General features: G+C 35.2%; 2 protein-coding genes across 2 annotated transcripts; one reads left to right on the forward strand and one right to left on the reverse strand.

Annotated features, from left to right (window-relative positions):
• Nucleotides 1–544: 544 nt before the first annotated feature.
• Nucleotides 545–1,428, forward strand: LOC127263984 (uncharacterized). Its single transcript, XM_051293308.1, has 2 exons — nucleotides 545–1,256; nucleotides 1,364–1,428. The coding sequence occupies exons 1-2, from the start codon at nucleotides 545–547 to the stop codon at nucleotides 1,390–1,392; spliced, it is 741 nt and encodes a 246-aa protein (XP_051149265.1). The 3' UTR covers nucleotides 1,393–1,428.
• A 9,804-nt stretch (nucleotides 1,429–11,232) lies between these two features.
• Nucleotides 11,233–12,116, reverse strand: LOC127263985 (uncharacterized). Its single transcript, XM_051293309.1, has 2 exons — nucleotides 11,405–12,116; nucleotides 11,233–11,297 (listed from the first exon to the last, which is right to left on the reverse strand). Exons 1-2 carry the CDS (start codon nucleotides 12,114–12,116, stop codon nucleotides 11,269–11,271), a joined length of 741 nt encoding a protein of 246 aa, XP_051149266.1. The 3' UTR covers nucleotides 11,233–11,268.
• Nucleotides 12,117–15,977: the final 3,861 nt, after the last annotated feature.

The following is a 15,977-nucleotide window of genomic DNA, read 5'->3' on the forward strand; positions in this document are numbered from 1 at the left end:
GAAACTCATTAATAATGTTTGCTGCGTTTTGACGGTGAAAATCTAGTATTTGAAGTTGCCAAAGTAACCTCTCTTATATGAAATTTTTTCTTGATAACGTAAGTGTTTATATGTTTATTTTAATTCATGTGATTATTCTTCGGCCCAAAGGCAGTCGATAATTGACAGAATGAAATATACATCTGCGATAATTGTATGGGACAATTATATAGATTTAACTTATGTGAATAGTAAATCAGTCCAAAGATTGGTTACTGTTTGACATTACCTTATTGTCCGTATATGATTATTGCAACAAGATGACTGCTTGCAGTTAATGGCATTGATCCAAAGATTAAACATTAATGTTGCGTTTAGTGTCTTGAGATGGGATTGCATTATTTTATTTTGAGTTTCATTATGCTACTTGAGTACTTATGTGTATATTAATTCCTTGTTATCTTCAGGATCGAATCTTTTGGTATCTTCTAACTATTCAGTCCCAATACTGTCTGGGGACAACTATCAGCACTGGAAAGAATCAATATTGATTCATTTGGGCTGTATGGATCTAGACTTGGCATTAAGGATAGACCAACCCCCTTCTCCTACGGAAGAAAGCACTGCAGATGAAAAGCAGTTGTTTGAGAAGTGGGATAGGTCTAATCGCCTTAGTCTAATGATCATAAAGAAAAGCATTCCAGAAATCTTTAGGGGCACGATATCTGATGATATCATTACTTCCAATGATTTCCTTGTCGAAATTGAGAAACGCTTTACCAAAAGCGATAAGGCGGAAATGAGTACTTTTCTGAAGAGTCTCATTACCATGAGGTATACCGGCAAAGGAAATATAAGGGAATACATCCTGAACATGTCTAATACTGCTTCTAAGTTGAGAGCACTTAAGTTAGACCTTTCAGAGGACATGTTAGTCCTATTGGTTTTGCTCTCACTTCCTACTCAATACGATCAGTTTAAAGTCAGTTACAACTGTCAAAAGGAGAAGTGGACTCTTAATGAGCTCATCTCTCACTGTGTTGAGGAAGAAGAAAGGATGAAGCGTAATAAGACTGAAGAGGTACATGTGGTGGATACCTCAAAGGATGCAGGCGGCAAGAAGAGAAAATATAAGGCCGTTAAGGTTGAGACTGCTAAGGCTCATGTTCCAGCTCCAGCTCCTCGGGCTCGTCCTGAAAAGACTTGCTTCTTTTGCAAGAAACCTGGACATGAGAAGAAGAATTGTACTAAGTTTCACGATTGGCGCGTGAAGAAGGGTACGTTTCTTACTTTGGTTTGTTCTGAGGTTAATTTAGCTTCAGTACCTCGAAATACTTGGTGGTTAGACTCTGGATCAACTACTAACATCAGTGTTTCAATGCAGGGTTGCCTGAGCTACCGAAACCCAACTGATGCTGAAAGACGCATTTACTTTGGAAATGGGGACTCAGTAGAGGTGGAAGCCGTGGGCATTTTCAAGCTGTTATTGAGTACTGGACATTTTCTTGAATTGCAAGACACTTTTATTATACCGTCATTTAGACGGAATTTGGTTTCTGTTTCTTATTTGGACAAATTCGGTTATCATTGTTCTTTTGGAAACAATAAAGTTGAGTTGTCTTTTAATTCATGTTTGGTTGGTTTTGGTACTTTTATGGTGAATGACAGTTTATATATGCTCGATATTTTGGTTTCCTATAATGAGGCACTTAATATGGAATCAAAAGGTACTAAGCGAAAATTTCATGACTCTAGTTTATTGTGGCACAAACGTTTAGGTCATATTTCAAGAAACAGAGTTGAAAGACTCATTAAGGATGGAATCCTTAATTCCATAAATTTTTCAGACTTTGACGTTTGTGTCGATTGCATTAAGGGTAAACAAACCAAGGTTAAAAGGATAGGTGCTTATCGAGCTATGGATGTCTTAGAATTGATACATACAGACATTTGTGGGCCTTTTCCCACTCCTTCGTGGAATGGTCAACAATATTTTGTGTCATTCATAGACGATTATTCTCGATATGGTCATCTGTACCTTATTAAGGAAAAATCTGAGGCACTGGACATGTTCAAAGCATTTAAGGCTGAAGTTGAAAATCAACTAAGCAAACGCATTAAGACTGTCAGATCTGACCGTGGAGGAGAATATTACGGCAGAAATGATGGCTCGGGTGAACAACGTCCAGGTCCTTTTGCTGACTTCCTTAAGGAGTGTGGAATCGTCCCTCAATACACCATGCCCGGTTCACCTAGCATGAACGGTGTTGCTGAGAGACGAAACCGCACATTGAAGGATATGGTTCGAAGTATGATTAGTCAATCTACTTTGCCACCATCATTATGGGGAGAAGCATTAAAGACAGCAGTCTACATCCTTAATCGAGTGCCAACTAAGGCGACTGCCAAAACACCCTATGAACTCTGGATTGGGCGCAAGCCTAGCTTAAATCATCTTAGGGTGTGGGGTTGTCCAGCTGAGGCGAAGGCCTATAGACCAAATGAACCAAAGCTAGCACCTCGTACAGTAAGCAGTTATTTTATTGGCTACTCGGAACGGTCAAGGGGGTATAAATTTTATGATCCCACATCAAGAACTATTTTTGAGACGGCTACTGCCAAGTTCTTTGAGGATGTTGAGTTTAGGGGGAGAAATACAGTTTTAGACTTTACCTTTGAGGATCAAGAAATCACTGATGTGATTGATAAAACACCTCATGAGTTAGCAGTCATTCCAGATGATTATGTGACATTTCTTCAAGAAAGTGAGGATAATGATGGCATGACTGAGGATGATCCAATTAATATTTATCATGCCATGAAGGGTCCTTATTCAGATAAATGGATTGATGCGATGCGTGATGAGTACAAGTCAATGCAAGACAATAAAGTTTGGGAACTTGTCCCATTGCCAGAAGGTGCAAAACCCGTAGGCTGCAAATGGATTTTTAAAACCAAACGGGATGCAAATGGTAATGTGGAGAGGTATAAGGCACGTCTTGTAGCTAAAGGCTATACTCAGAAAAAGGGGATTGATTATAAAGAGACTTTCTCTCCTAGTTGTGAAGGAGAGAGTGAAAGATCATCATGTCTCGATCGAGCACTTAGGGACGAAATCTATGTTAGCAGACCCCCTAACTAAAGGTGTAACGCCTAAGGTCTTCCATGAGCATACTGCTCATATGGGTGTGTTACAATTTGAGGAAGCTTCACTGTAGTGGGAATATGCATTTACATTCTTTTGTCCTTCACTTGATATTTGTTTTATACTCTTTTGATCATTATTTCGGTTATGATGTTTTGGACATTATGATTAAGTAATTTACGATCTCATTCAATTTGGACCAGTAGAAAATTGACATATTTAGATCACACTTATGTAATTTTCTCTCTGCACGTTCCATGATTGATCTATGTCATTTGATTACACTGATATTTGTGATTACTGTGAGTTTAGCTGTTGATACGGCGAATGCTTCTTTAGTCCTATATTGTTGTGATTGATGGACCAGATTGTTGCAATCCTTGTTTTATAATGACTGAAAATCGAGCTCATAAGGAACAATATGTTCATTCAGACACATACTAGATCCAGTGGGAGATTGTTGGATTTGGGATCAAATATGTGTATCGAATATGTTGTTAAAGTCATTATTTTATTCAGTCTTATTATTTAAGTGATCTAATTAATATAATTGATTATTGACTGATAGGTTTGATTGTTATGGAATGAAAGTGCAGCTACCCGTATAATATTATTATTTTGGTGACGTGACAAATTAATAATATTAATTAAGGGCATAATTGTAATTGCAATTATGTTTGCCCTATTATAAATAGGCTAGGGTTAGGTCCCCATGATCAGAACGCCGTAAAAGAGATCTGATTCTCCCTGCAGTTTCTGCTCCTCACCCGTCAAGGACAGAATAGAAGCCGGCTCTCTGATCTTGGAAGACCAAACCTTTAATCACCCAAAGATTTGTATATGGCTTCATCAGGTACGCTTCCGCTTTAAGGATCGGGCTTCTAATATTCAACAATACTCCACTGGCGTGTCTTGCTTCTCTTCCACGCGAGACAAGTCACTTTTTTCTCAAAACATTGAATGCACAGTAGATTTGACTTTTAGAAACCTCCTTTCTCAGCCAGAGTACCAGGCAGTGTCAAAACTGTGTTACAGAGTTGCTGCGACAATGAGTCAACATGTCTGTTCATTGCCAAAAATAGCAAAAAGGGATTTTAGAGTTCTGTTTGTAACACCATAATATTTATTTTATTTTATTTTATTTAATTAAATATAAAATAATATGAACTTTTAATATATATATTTATATATATATATATAATAACCTTCACGAGAGAGCTAATTATCTTGATTATAAAGTTATTAGGATAGACTTTGATTAATCCCAAATATTAATAATCTAACATACACTATAATTAAATAAAGTAAAATTACATTATAAATATAATCCATAATCAACTTGATAATGATGGCCGGACAGTTTTATTAGACCAAAACAGCTTACTTGAGCAAAGATATGTTCTATAGGCTAATACGTGTGCATATATCCTGAGTTTTTGTTGAATATATCCTACACCAGAAAAATGAGGGATCTTCGTTTGACTTATAAGGGCGAAGGGATCTCCCCTGACTTAAAGGGGGAATGATCACTCCACGTATCAATTTAGATTGAAAGCTCGGATCTCTTTTTTAACAGTTTCATATTAATCACAGTTGTACGCATGGTTCGTTGTCGCGGATCGGCCTTTCTCATTCCAGATACGTCGTAGTGTATCGGCGTGGCGTTTAAATAAAAAAAATTTGTTTAAAATAATAATAATAAATAATTAAAATATATAAAATCATAAATATAATTAATTTTTAAAATATATAATATTAACAAATATATTATGATTTATAGTAAATTAATATTTAAAATTTTGTTTAAAAAAATAAAATTAATTTCATACTTATATTTACAAAAATTGAATTAATTGGGCTAACTCCCAAAAATAATATAATTTTTTGGGTTATTTCCCAAATTTTTTCGAATCAATCCTTTCCTTCTTCCCCTAGCCCTACACCGACACGATCTTCTTCCCCAACCATCTTTTTCTTTCCAACCCTCCTTATACACACGCAGGACCACCTTCCACTATTTCTTCATCTTATCGAACACTATTCTCCGTAAATTTATCCCTAAATTCACTTCTTCTTCTTCTTCCTAAGTTTCAAATATGAAATTGAAAAAATTGAAAGAGAAAAAAGCAATAAACACACCTCAGAACGGTAGAAATAAGAAATTGAACAATTTTAGAAATATTTTTTAAAAAATCGGATATTTTCTTAATACCTGAACGGTAGGGTCTTGCCCGGTCCGATTCCGGATCAGCCGATCCGGCAAACCATGGTTGTATGAGTATCATCTATTCTTCTGTAGGCCCAAAATAAATGATTCTAAGATGACGGATCTACTAATGAGTATGTTCAGATATGAACTCAGATATTTGATGTTTCACACTTTCTCTCAAACGAATTTTTATCATAGTCTTGGACTCCATTCTTGTTATAATCCGTGGATTTTTCACATTTATATTTACTTTATCTTTCTTATTTTATCTTCGGTACTACAAGAAAATAGTCTATCATCAATCTTCCCACTTTAATATTTATGGAACTTATGTCTTTATATGCCAAAGCTTACTTTCTTAGCATAAGGTAAGTAGAAGTGGTACACATTTTCTTTCGTTAGACTTCATTCCAATTTGAAGATTTTTTCCAAAAGTGACGGAATGATCATTGGACTGAACTGTTTGTTTACTATTTCTATCAATATTTTCAATCTCATCTTTCAAATTCATGAAGTTTAATTTACAAGACGATGAAGATTTTATTCATTGTTGAACAATTAACCTCAATAGAATTCTACAATAATATATATAAACAAGAAGCAAAAACAAAAAAATAATAGTATTGATATATTGTTAGAAAAAGGATTACAACTATCAAATACATTTTAAACGCAATGCACAATAATCTCTTTGCATACTCTAAACACTAAATCGAAAAATCTAAACTCTAAATCAACTAAAGCTAACTAAAAATTAAAATTCTCCAATATTAACAACGGTAAATTGAAAAAAAAACCAATCACAAAATCGACGACGAGAGAATCCCAATGGGCTAGTTTTAGAGGGGAAAAAAACTAACCAAAAAATAAACAATAGTGTGCCGGAACTTGGCCGGCGACAAGGAGGTCTATGGAAGGAAGAGAACGATTTTTTATGGAATTCCAATAGGCTGGATTAGGAAAATAAATAGATGAAGCACCAGCAACGTGCCTGGCACAAGAGAGATGACGATGAAGTGGAAAGCTGGAGATGACAACTAAAAATGACGCCGGCAAACTATCGTCATTTCGCACATTTCAATAATGGTAATTTAGTCATTAAAGAATGCAACTTATCTCAATCACAAACATCTCACTTCATTCCCTTTGTCATTTAAATATTAGCTTAAAATTTGCTATCACTTCTAGATTCATCTCACTGCATTCCTTTTGTCAGTTAGAAGATTTTTTTTTTTTTTTTTTTGGAGTAAATTTTCAGAACTACTACTCGAACACATGTGATATTATTTTTATTTTATACAAATATTATTCTTTATATATTTTATCTTAAATATATTTTAAATCTCCCAAAACCCTTCTATCAAATTTTCATGGGAGAAGGGAATGAAGTGATCGTATCAATGTTGGATGAGTCCAAATTGAGATTCAAAATGACTTATTTGCAAATAAATCTAAACATAGTTTAGAACGATTCAAAATTAAAATATAATAAAAGACCATAGCTGGTTTGTGTTCGAGGATCCCCATCGCCCCGTATCCAACCCAACATACTTGCGCCCCCATGGGATCCTCTATCCCAATTCCAAATCTTTACTATCCTTTTATCCTATACACGCACATTTGATAAATAATAATTGCAAATTTCTACGTTATAAAATATATATATTATAACATGTGTATATGTATAGGATAAAATGTGTATTGGGACATATGATCCTGTCTCAAGCTCGTTTAACGACCACTTTTTCTTCTGATTTTCTTTTCTCCTAATAGAAGATAGATTTTTTTTTATTTTTTTTTGATTGATATAAAAGTTTTCATTATATATAAGTTATATATAATATATTCAATTAATCAAAGTTTTCATACAATAAAACATAATTTATTAGGTTCGTTCAACATCATTTTTTATTTTTTTTTTTTGGAATTATTGAATAGAATTTTCACTTTCTTGCACCAACGGCGCTATCCACCGTCCGTCGCCGCTGCAATGCACTGTTGAATATTAGAAGCCCGATCCTTAAAGCGGAAGCGTACCTGATGAAGCCATATACAAATCTTTGGGTGATTAAAGGTTTGGTCTTCCAAGATCAGAGAGCCGGCTTCTATTCTGTCCTTGACGGGTGAGGAGCAGAAACTGCAGGGAGAATCAGATCTCTTTTACGGCGTGCTGATCATGGGGACCTAACCCTAGCCTATTTATAATAGGGCAAACATAATTGCAATCACAATTATGCCCTTAATTAATATTATTAATTTGTCACATCACCAAAATAATAATATTATACGGGTAGCTGCACTTTCATTCCATAACAATCAAACCTATCAGTCAATAATTAATTATATTAATTAGATCACTTAAATATTAAGACTGAATAAAATAATGACTTTAACAACATATTCGATACACATATTTGATCCCAAATCCAACAATCTCCCACTGGATCTAGTATGTGTCTGAATGAACATATTGTTCCTTATGAGCTCAATTTTCAGTCATTATAAAACAAGGCTTGCAACAATCTGGTCCATCAATCACAGCAATATAGGACTAAAGAAGCATTCGCCGTATCAACAGCTAAACTCACAGTAATCACAAATATCAGTGTAATCAAATGACATAGATCAATCATGGAACGTGCAGAGAGAAAATTACATAAGTGTGATCTAAATATGTCAATTTTCTACTGGTCCAAACTGAATGAGATCGTAAATTACTTAATCATAATGTCCAAAACATCATAACCGAAATAATGATCAAAAGAGTATAAAACAAATATCAAGTGAAGGACAAAAGAATGTAAATGCATACTCCCACTACAGTGAAGCTTCCTCAAATTGTAACACACCCATATGAGCAGTATGCTCATGGAAGACCTTAGGCGTTACACCTTTAGTTAGGGGGTCTGCTAACATAGATTTCGTCCCTAAGTGCTCGATCGAGATATGATGATCTTTCACTCTCTCCTTCACAACTAGGAACTTAATGTCAATATGTTTTGACCTGGATGAACTCCTATTGTTGTTGGAGTATTCAACGGCTGAATTGTTGTCACAGAAAATCTTGATGGGTTTTTCAACCATCGGAATGATTCGCAGCCCAGCGACAAAGTTCTTTAGCCAAATCGCTTGTTGTGATGCCTCAAAACACGCCACGAACTCAGCTTCCATCGTGGAACTGGTAACGAGTGTCTGTTTGGCACTGCGCCAAGCGATGGCCCCACCAGCCAACATATAAACATAGCCAGATGTAGATTTCCTACTATCTTGGCATCCTGCAAAGTCGGAGTCAGAGTATCCAACGATCTCCAATTGGTCTGACCTCCTATATGTGAGCATGTGATTACTGGTTCTCTTCAGGTATCTCATCACCCTCTTGGCTGCCTTCCAGTGATCCAATCCAGGATTACTAAGGTATCTGCCTAACACACCGACTATGTACGCAATATCTGGACGCGTACATACTTGTGCATACATGAGGCTCCCAACTGCCGAGGCATAGGGGATTTTTTCCATCTCCTCAATTTCCAGATTCGCTTTAGGGCATTGGCTGAGACTTAATTTCTCTCCTTTAGCTATAGGGGTATCTCCCGGCTTGCATTTCTGCATGCTGAATCGCTCGAGTATTTTATCAATATAGCTCTTTTGAGATAATCCGAGAATACACCGAGATCTATCACGATATATTTGGATCCCTAATACAAAAGATGCTTCACCAAGATCTTTCATTTCAAAGTTACTCGAGAGAAATTTCTTAGTTTCGTGCAACATGCTCACATTATTTGTGGCAAGCAAAATGTCATCCACATACAAAACCAAGAAAATAAACTTGCTCCCACTGAACTTATGATAAACACAATCATCAACCACATTCATCTCAAAACCATATGAGAGAATTACTTGATGAAACTTGTGATACCACTGTCGAGACGTTTGTTTGAGCCCATAGATGGATTTTCTTAATTTACAAACCATTTGCTTTGGGTCACCGACCTCAAAAGTTTCTGGTTGTACCATATAGATCGTTTCATTAATGTCACCATTCAGAAACGCCGTCTTAACATCCATTTGATGGAGCTCTAAATCAAAGTATGCCACAAGAGCCATGATTGTCCTAAAAGAGTCCTTCGAAGAAACCGGAGAGAAAGTCTCTTTATAATCAATCCCCTTTTTCTGAGTATAGCCTTTAGCTACAAGACGTGCCTTATACCTCTCCACATTACCATTTGCATCCTGTTTGGTTTTAAAAATCCATTTGCAGCCTACGGGTTTTGCACCTTCTGGCAATGGGACAAGTTCCCAAACTTTATTGTCTTGCATTGACTTGTACTCATCACGCATCGCATCAATCCATTTATCTGAATAAGGACCCTTCATGGCATGATAAATATTAATTGGATCATCCTCAGTCATGCCATCATTATCCTCACTTTCTTGAAGAAATGTCACATAATCATCCGGAATGGCATTTCTCCGTTCTCTAGTGGATCTACGCAATTGCGTTGGCTCTTGAACTGTATGTTCTTGAGTTTGTTGAGTTTGTTCCATAGGTATAGGTTCCTGTTCTATGCGAACGGGTTCCTCAGTCGCACTTTGAAACTCTATGGGAGCTGGAATGACTGCTAACTCATGAGGTGTTTTATCAATCACATCAGTGATTTCTTGATCCTCAAAGGTAAAGTCTAAAACTGTATTTCTCCCCCTAAACTCAACATCCTCAAAGAACTTGGCAGTAGCCGTCTCAAAAATAGTTCTTGATGTGGGATCATAAAATTTATACCCCCTTGACCGTTCCGAGTAGCCAATAAAATAACTGCTTACTGTACGAGGTGCTAGCTTTGGTTCATTTGGTCTATAGGCCTTCGCCTCAGCTGGACAACCCCACACCCTAAGATGATTTAAGCTAGGCTTGCGCCCAATCCAGAGTTCATAGGGTGTTTTGGCAGTCGCCTTAGTTGGCACTCGATTAAGGATGTAGACTGCTGTCTTTAATGCTTCTCCCCATAATGATGGTGGCAAAGTAGATTGACTAATCATACTTCGAACCATATCCTTCAATGTGCGGTTTCGTCTCTCAGCAACACCGTTCATGCTAGGTGAACCGGGCATGGTGTATTGAGGGACGATTCCACACTCCTTAAGGAAGTCAGCAAAAGGACCTGGACGTTGTTCACCCGAGCCATCATTTCTGCCGTAATATTCTCCTCCACGGTCAGATCTGACAGTCTTAATGCGTTTGCTTAGTTGATTTTCAACTTCAGCCTTAAATGCTTTGAACATGTCCAGTGCCTCAGATTTTTCCTTAATAAGGTACAGATGACCATATCGAGAATAATCGTCTATGAATGACACAAAATATTGTTGACCGTTCCACGAAGGAGTGGGAAAAGGCCCACAAATGTCTGTATGTATCAATTCTAAGACATCCGTAGCTCGATAAGCACCTATCCTTTTAACCTTGGTTTGTTTACCCTTAATGCAATCGACACAAACGTCAAAGTCTGAAAAATTTATGGAATTAAGGATTCCATCCTTAATGAGTCTTTCAACTCTGTTTCTTGAAATATGACCTAAACGTTTGTGCCACAATAAACTAGAGTCATGAAATTTTCGCTTAGTACCTTTTGATTCTATATTAAGTGCCTCATTATAGGAAACCAAAATATCGAGCATATATAAACTGTCATTCACCATAAAAGTACCAAAACCAACCAAACATGAATTAAAAGACAACTCAACTTTATTGTTTCCAAAAGAACAATGATAACCGAATTTGTCCAAATAAGAAACAGAAACCAAATTCCGTCTAAATGACGGTATAATAAAAGTGTCTTGCAATTCAAGAAAATGTCCAGTACTCAATAACAGCTTGAAAATGCCCACGGCTTCCACCTCTACTGAGTCCCCATTTCCAAAGTAAATGCGTCTTTCAGCATCAGTTGGGTTTCGGTAGCTCAGGCAACCCTGCATTGAAACACTGATGTTAGTAGTTGATCCAGAGTCTAACCACCAAGTATTTCGAGGTACTGAAGCTAAATTAACCTCAGAACAAACCAAAGTAAGAAACGTACCCTTCTTCACGCGCCAATCGTGAAACTTAGTACAATTCTTCTTCTCATGTCCAGGTTTCTTGCAAAAGAAGCAAGTCTTTTCAGGACGAGCCCGAGGAGCTGGAGCTGGAACATGAGCCTTAGCAGTCTCAACCTTAACGGCCTTATATTTTCTCTTCTTGCCGCCTGCATCCTTTGAGGTATCCACCACATGTACCTCTTCAGTCTTATTACGCTTCATCCTTTCTTCTTCCTCAACACAGTGAGAGATGAGCTCATTAAGAGTCCACTTCTCCTTTTGACAGTTGTAACTGACTTTAAACTGATCGTATTGAGTAGGAAGTGAGAGCAAAACCAATAGGACTAACATGTCCTCTGAAAGGTCTAACTTAAGTGCTCTCAACTTAGAAGCAGTATTAGACATGTTCAGGATGTATTCCCTTATATTTCCTTTGCCGCTATACCTCATGGTAATGAGACTCTTCAGAAAAGTACTCATTTCCGCCTTATCGCTTTTGGTAAAGCGTTTCTCAATTTCGACAAGGAAATCATTGGCAGTAATGATATCATCAGATATCGTGCCCCTAAAGATTTCTGGAATGCTTTTCTTTATGATCATTAGACTAAGGCGATTAGACCTATCCCACTTCTCAAACAACTGCTTTTCATCTGCAGTGCTTTCTTCCGTAGGAGAAGGGGGTTGGTCTATCCTTAATGCCAAGTCTAGATCCATACAGCCCAAATGAATCAATATTGATTCTTTCCAGTGCTGATAGTTGTCCCCAGACAGTATTGGGACTGAATAGTTAGAAGATACCAAAAGATTCGATCCTGAAGATAACAAGGAATTAATATACACATAAGTACTCAAGTAGCATAATGAAACTCAAAATAAAATAATGCAATCCCATCTCAAGACACTAAACGCAACATTAATGTTTAATCTTTGGATCAATGCCATTAACTGCAAGCAGTCATCTTGTTGCAATAATCATATACGGACAATAAGGTAATGTCAAACAGTAACCAATCTTTGGACTGATTTACTATTCACATAAGTTAAATCTATATAATTGTCCCATACAATTATCGCAGATGTATATTTCATTCTGTCAATTATCGACTGCCTTTGGGCCGAAGAATAATCACATGAATTAAAATAAACATATAAACACTTACGTTATCAAGAAAAAATTTCATATAAGAGAGGTTACTTTGGCAACTTCAAATACTAGATTTTCACCGTCAAAACGCAGCAAACATTATTAATGAGTTTCCAATTCTGAAGGTTGAAATATTTGCAATATAGGCAAAATTAATTTCTGAAGATGCATACATCAATTTCATAATCAATATATTCCAAAATATTGATGATATATTTATAAACAAATAAACATGAATTCATGACATGTATTCAATGCATAAATAAATCAATAAATAAATGAATTAATGAATTTCCAGACATGCATGTACAGAGGCATATTCTAAGGAAACATTACAATATATATACATACATGCTTTCAATATATTCTATTCCACAAAATAAAATTAAATAAATAACCGAGATGTCTAATCAAGATTGCATGATTAATTGTGTTTGAACACGTATGCACACATACATCATATTATATATACACATGTTGCCAAATTGCAAGTCTTTATAACATGCTAAATATGAAAATTAATAATTAAATAAATATGTGTACTTTCAAGACTCATAACCATGTAAATATATAGACATAAACACGTCTGCACACACAGCATGCCTTTTATGTACTTCCAACAATTAAAACCAATTTGTTGTAAGTGGAGTAGCCCTTCACCCCTTATAAAGTAGGGGAATCCTAACATTACATCCAACGTGGAATACTTGACACCCCCCTCGAGATGGTAATCTCGAAAATCCATACAGAATCAATACCAAATACGGGCAACATGGCTCTGATACCAATTGTTGAATATTAGAAGCCCGATCCTTAAAGCGGAAGCGTACCTGATGAAGCCATATACAAATCTTTGGGTGATTAAAGGTTTGGTCTTCCAAGATCAGAGAGCCGGCTTCTATTCTGTCCTTGACGGGTGAGGAGCAGAAACTGCAGGGAGAATCAGATCTCTTTTACGGCGTGCTGATCATGGGGACCTAACCCTAGCCTATTTATAATAGGGCAAACATAATTGCAATCACAATTATGCCCTTAATTAATATTATTAATTTGTCACGTCACCAAAATAATAATATTATACGGGTAGCTGCACTTTCATTCCATAACAATCAAACCTATCAGTCAATAATTAATTATATTAATTAGATCACTTAAATATTAAGACTGAATAAAATAATGACTTTAACAACATATTCGATACACATATTTGATCCCAAATCCAACATGCACAGCCACACCATAAGATGTGTCCGTGTTTCCATTTGTGCATGTTATGTGCAGATTCGGGGACCTTCGATCTCAATTAATATTTGATTGATGATGACACTACAAAAAAATAATATATTTGTAACGGAATTCCGTCCCTAAAGTTCACGTAGTTAACGTAATTCTATTATTAATTCCGTCTCTAATGTTATTAGTAATGGAAAAAGTATATTTAGAGACAAAAAAAATTTTGTTACAAAAATGATTTTTTCTTGTAGTGATGCGACACTGGTCCAATAACATCACAATGGATTCACTTTCCTCCACAAATTCTTTCAGTTGATTCAGAATAGCTAGCAAAGCAAGGATGGATATAGAGTATGTCGAATGTGTCGATGCGAAGCAACACCACCTGCACAACTTCACTGCTTCTGAATCAATCTTCGACGCACAACAACCCATCTTAACTATATGAAAGCTAAGGTGTCGATAAAAAATAAAGAAATAAAATAAACATTAAAGTCCTAAGATTTCCAACCAAATTAAATGCTTATTTTACCCCCAAAAAGCTCTTACGACATAAACAACAAAGCACACATACAACATTCTGGCTTTGTTCACTTTGTGTGTTTGGATAGATGTGTTTTCTATCTTAGGTATGAAAAATGGTATGAAAAATTATGTTGATAATATAAAAAATAGTAATATTTTATATTGAATTATTGAATTTTTTTTTAATAGATAAAGTATATATATTATATATTGTGCATTAATACGTGTCTATATTATTTTTTTTAATACTCCCTCCGTCCTATTAAAAGTATCAACAATACTATAGACACCAGAATAAAAAATATAATTAGTAAAAATTAAGAAGTATATTAGTAAAAATAATTATTATATAATACAAATAATTATAAATTAAAATTAAGATAAATAAATAATTTTATTAAAATTAAAAAAATTATAAATTACAAAATTTGAAAAATGGTTAAAAGTATATAATCACTTTAAAAAATAATAATAATAATAATAATTAATTATATTAGACAAATAAAATTATAAAAAAATAGACATTTTATGGAAGACAAAGAGTAATATTGATGCGGAATCGTTCCAACTAAAAAGGATAATTCAACAAACCCTTTATTGATAATGGCAATAGTTTTTGTATTTTGCATTTAATGTGCATAGTAAGATATGATTATGTGCAACTTATGAGGGTGCGTTCTCGTTGTGTTTTTTTCTTACGTTTTTTCAAAAAGAAATTAATTTCTCGTTGAGTTTTTTTCGTACATTTCTCCAAAAAAACAAATTAATACATTAATATTTATTATTTTTATATTTTATACATAATTTTATATATCTCACATAAAAATAAAAAATAAAAATAAAAATAAAAAAATATCTTCAAATTATTTTACAAAACAAGCATACCATGACTCTTTTATATGGGATCTAGAATATAATCTAATGCAATGCAACATAACACTTCAGCTCAAAATATAATCATCAATTAAAATCCAACAATTTAAATATTCTCTGTTTACTATTTTGTGTTGGTTATTAATTTAAGCAATTATGCAAATTGAATGTGTATTTCTCGACACCAATTAACAGTGGTGAATAAAAAATAATATTATGGGCAATAATAGAATTATCTCTGTTTGCATATTCAAAAATGGACATATGAGCAAGTATCCAGGATGTTGTTGCAACTTTCAGTCAACACTATTTTCGAAAATCTGCAAATTACACTGGCAGTTATTGCCCTGATATATTGCCCCAAAGTTGACACACAATCAACTTTATCTCTTGTGTGTAGTGTTTGTATTTTGTGTGTTGTTTGTGTTTGTATCAAAAGAGAGATACACAACACTTCGAATCAGTATTCTCTCCACCAGTTTGTGTGTTGAGAGAGCTCATCTATGGAGGATCGAAGACGAGAAGAAGGTTACTTGGAGTTGAAGCCGAAGAAGATATTCATCTAGTAAACAATCTTATTCTTAGTTTGGTCATTGTCCTACTGGAGTTGTTGCGATGGAGTAACAGTCACTCCATGAGAGTTTGTATAAACTAAATAGAGCTTAGGTAGAAGATAGGTTAAGTAGTTCGGTTTGGTGTCTTATATGGTGTAAACCAAGTGTTTGGTTTAGTTAAGACTCCTGGATTGGAATCCCCCAATAGGTTGGAAAACCGAACTGGGTAAACAAATTTGGTGTGTT

The sequence above is a fragment of the Andrographis paniculata genome, unplaced genomic scaffold (assembly GCF_009805555.1).
Source record: "Andrographis paniculata isolate CXL003 unplaced genomic scaffold, ASM980555v1 Contig69END, whole genome shotgun sequence".
NCBI lineage: Eukaryota > Viridiplantae > Streptophyta > Magnoliopsida > Lamiales > Acanthaceae > Andrographis > Andrographis paniculata.

What these genes read in the sequence shown, in the direction of transcription:
- LOC127263984 (XM_051293308.1), top strand. Translation starts at nt 545, where the DNA reads ATGGATCTAGACTTGGCATTAAGGATAGACCAACCCCCTTCTCCTACG. An exon ending in CGATTGGCGCGTGAAGAAGG is followed by an intron (nt 1,257 to 1,363) that starts GTACGTTTCTTA and finishes GTTTCAATGCAG; the next exon opens with GGTTGCCTGAGCTACCGAAA.
- LOC127263985 (XM_051293309.1), bottom strand. Translation starts at nt 12,116, where the DNA reads ATGGATCTAGACTTGGCATTAAGGATAGACCAACCCCCTTCTCCTACG. An exon ending in CGATTGGCGCGTGAAGAAGG is followed by an intron (nt 11,298 to 11,404) that starts GTACGTTTCTTA and finishes GTTTCAATGCAG; the next exon opens with GGTTGCCTGAGCTACCGAAA.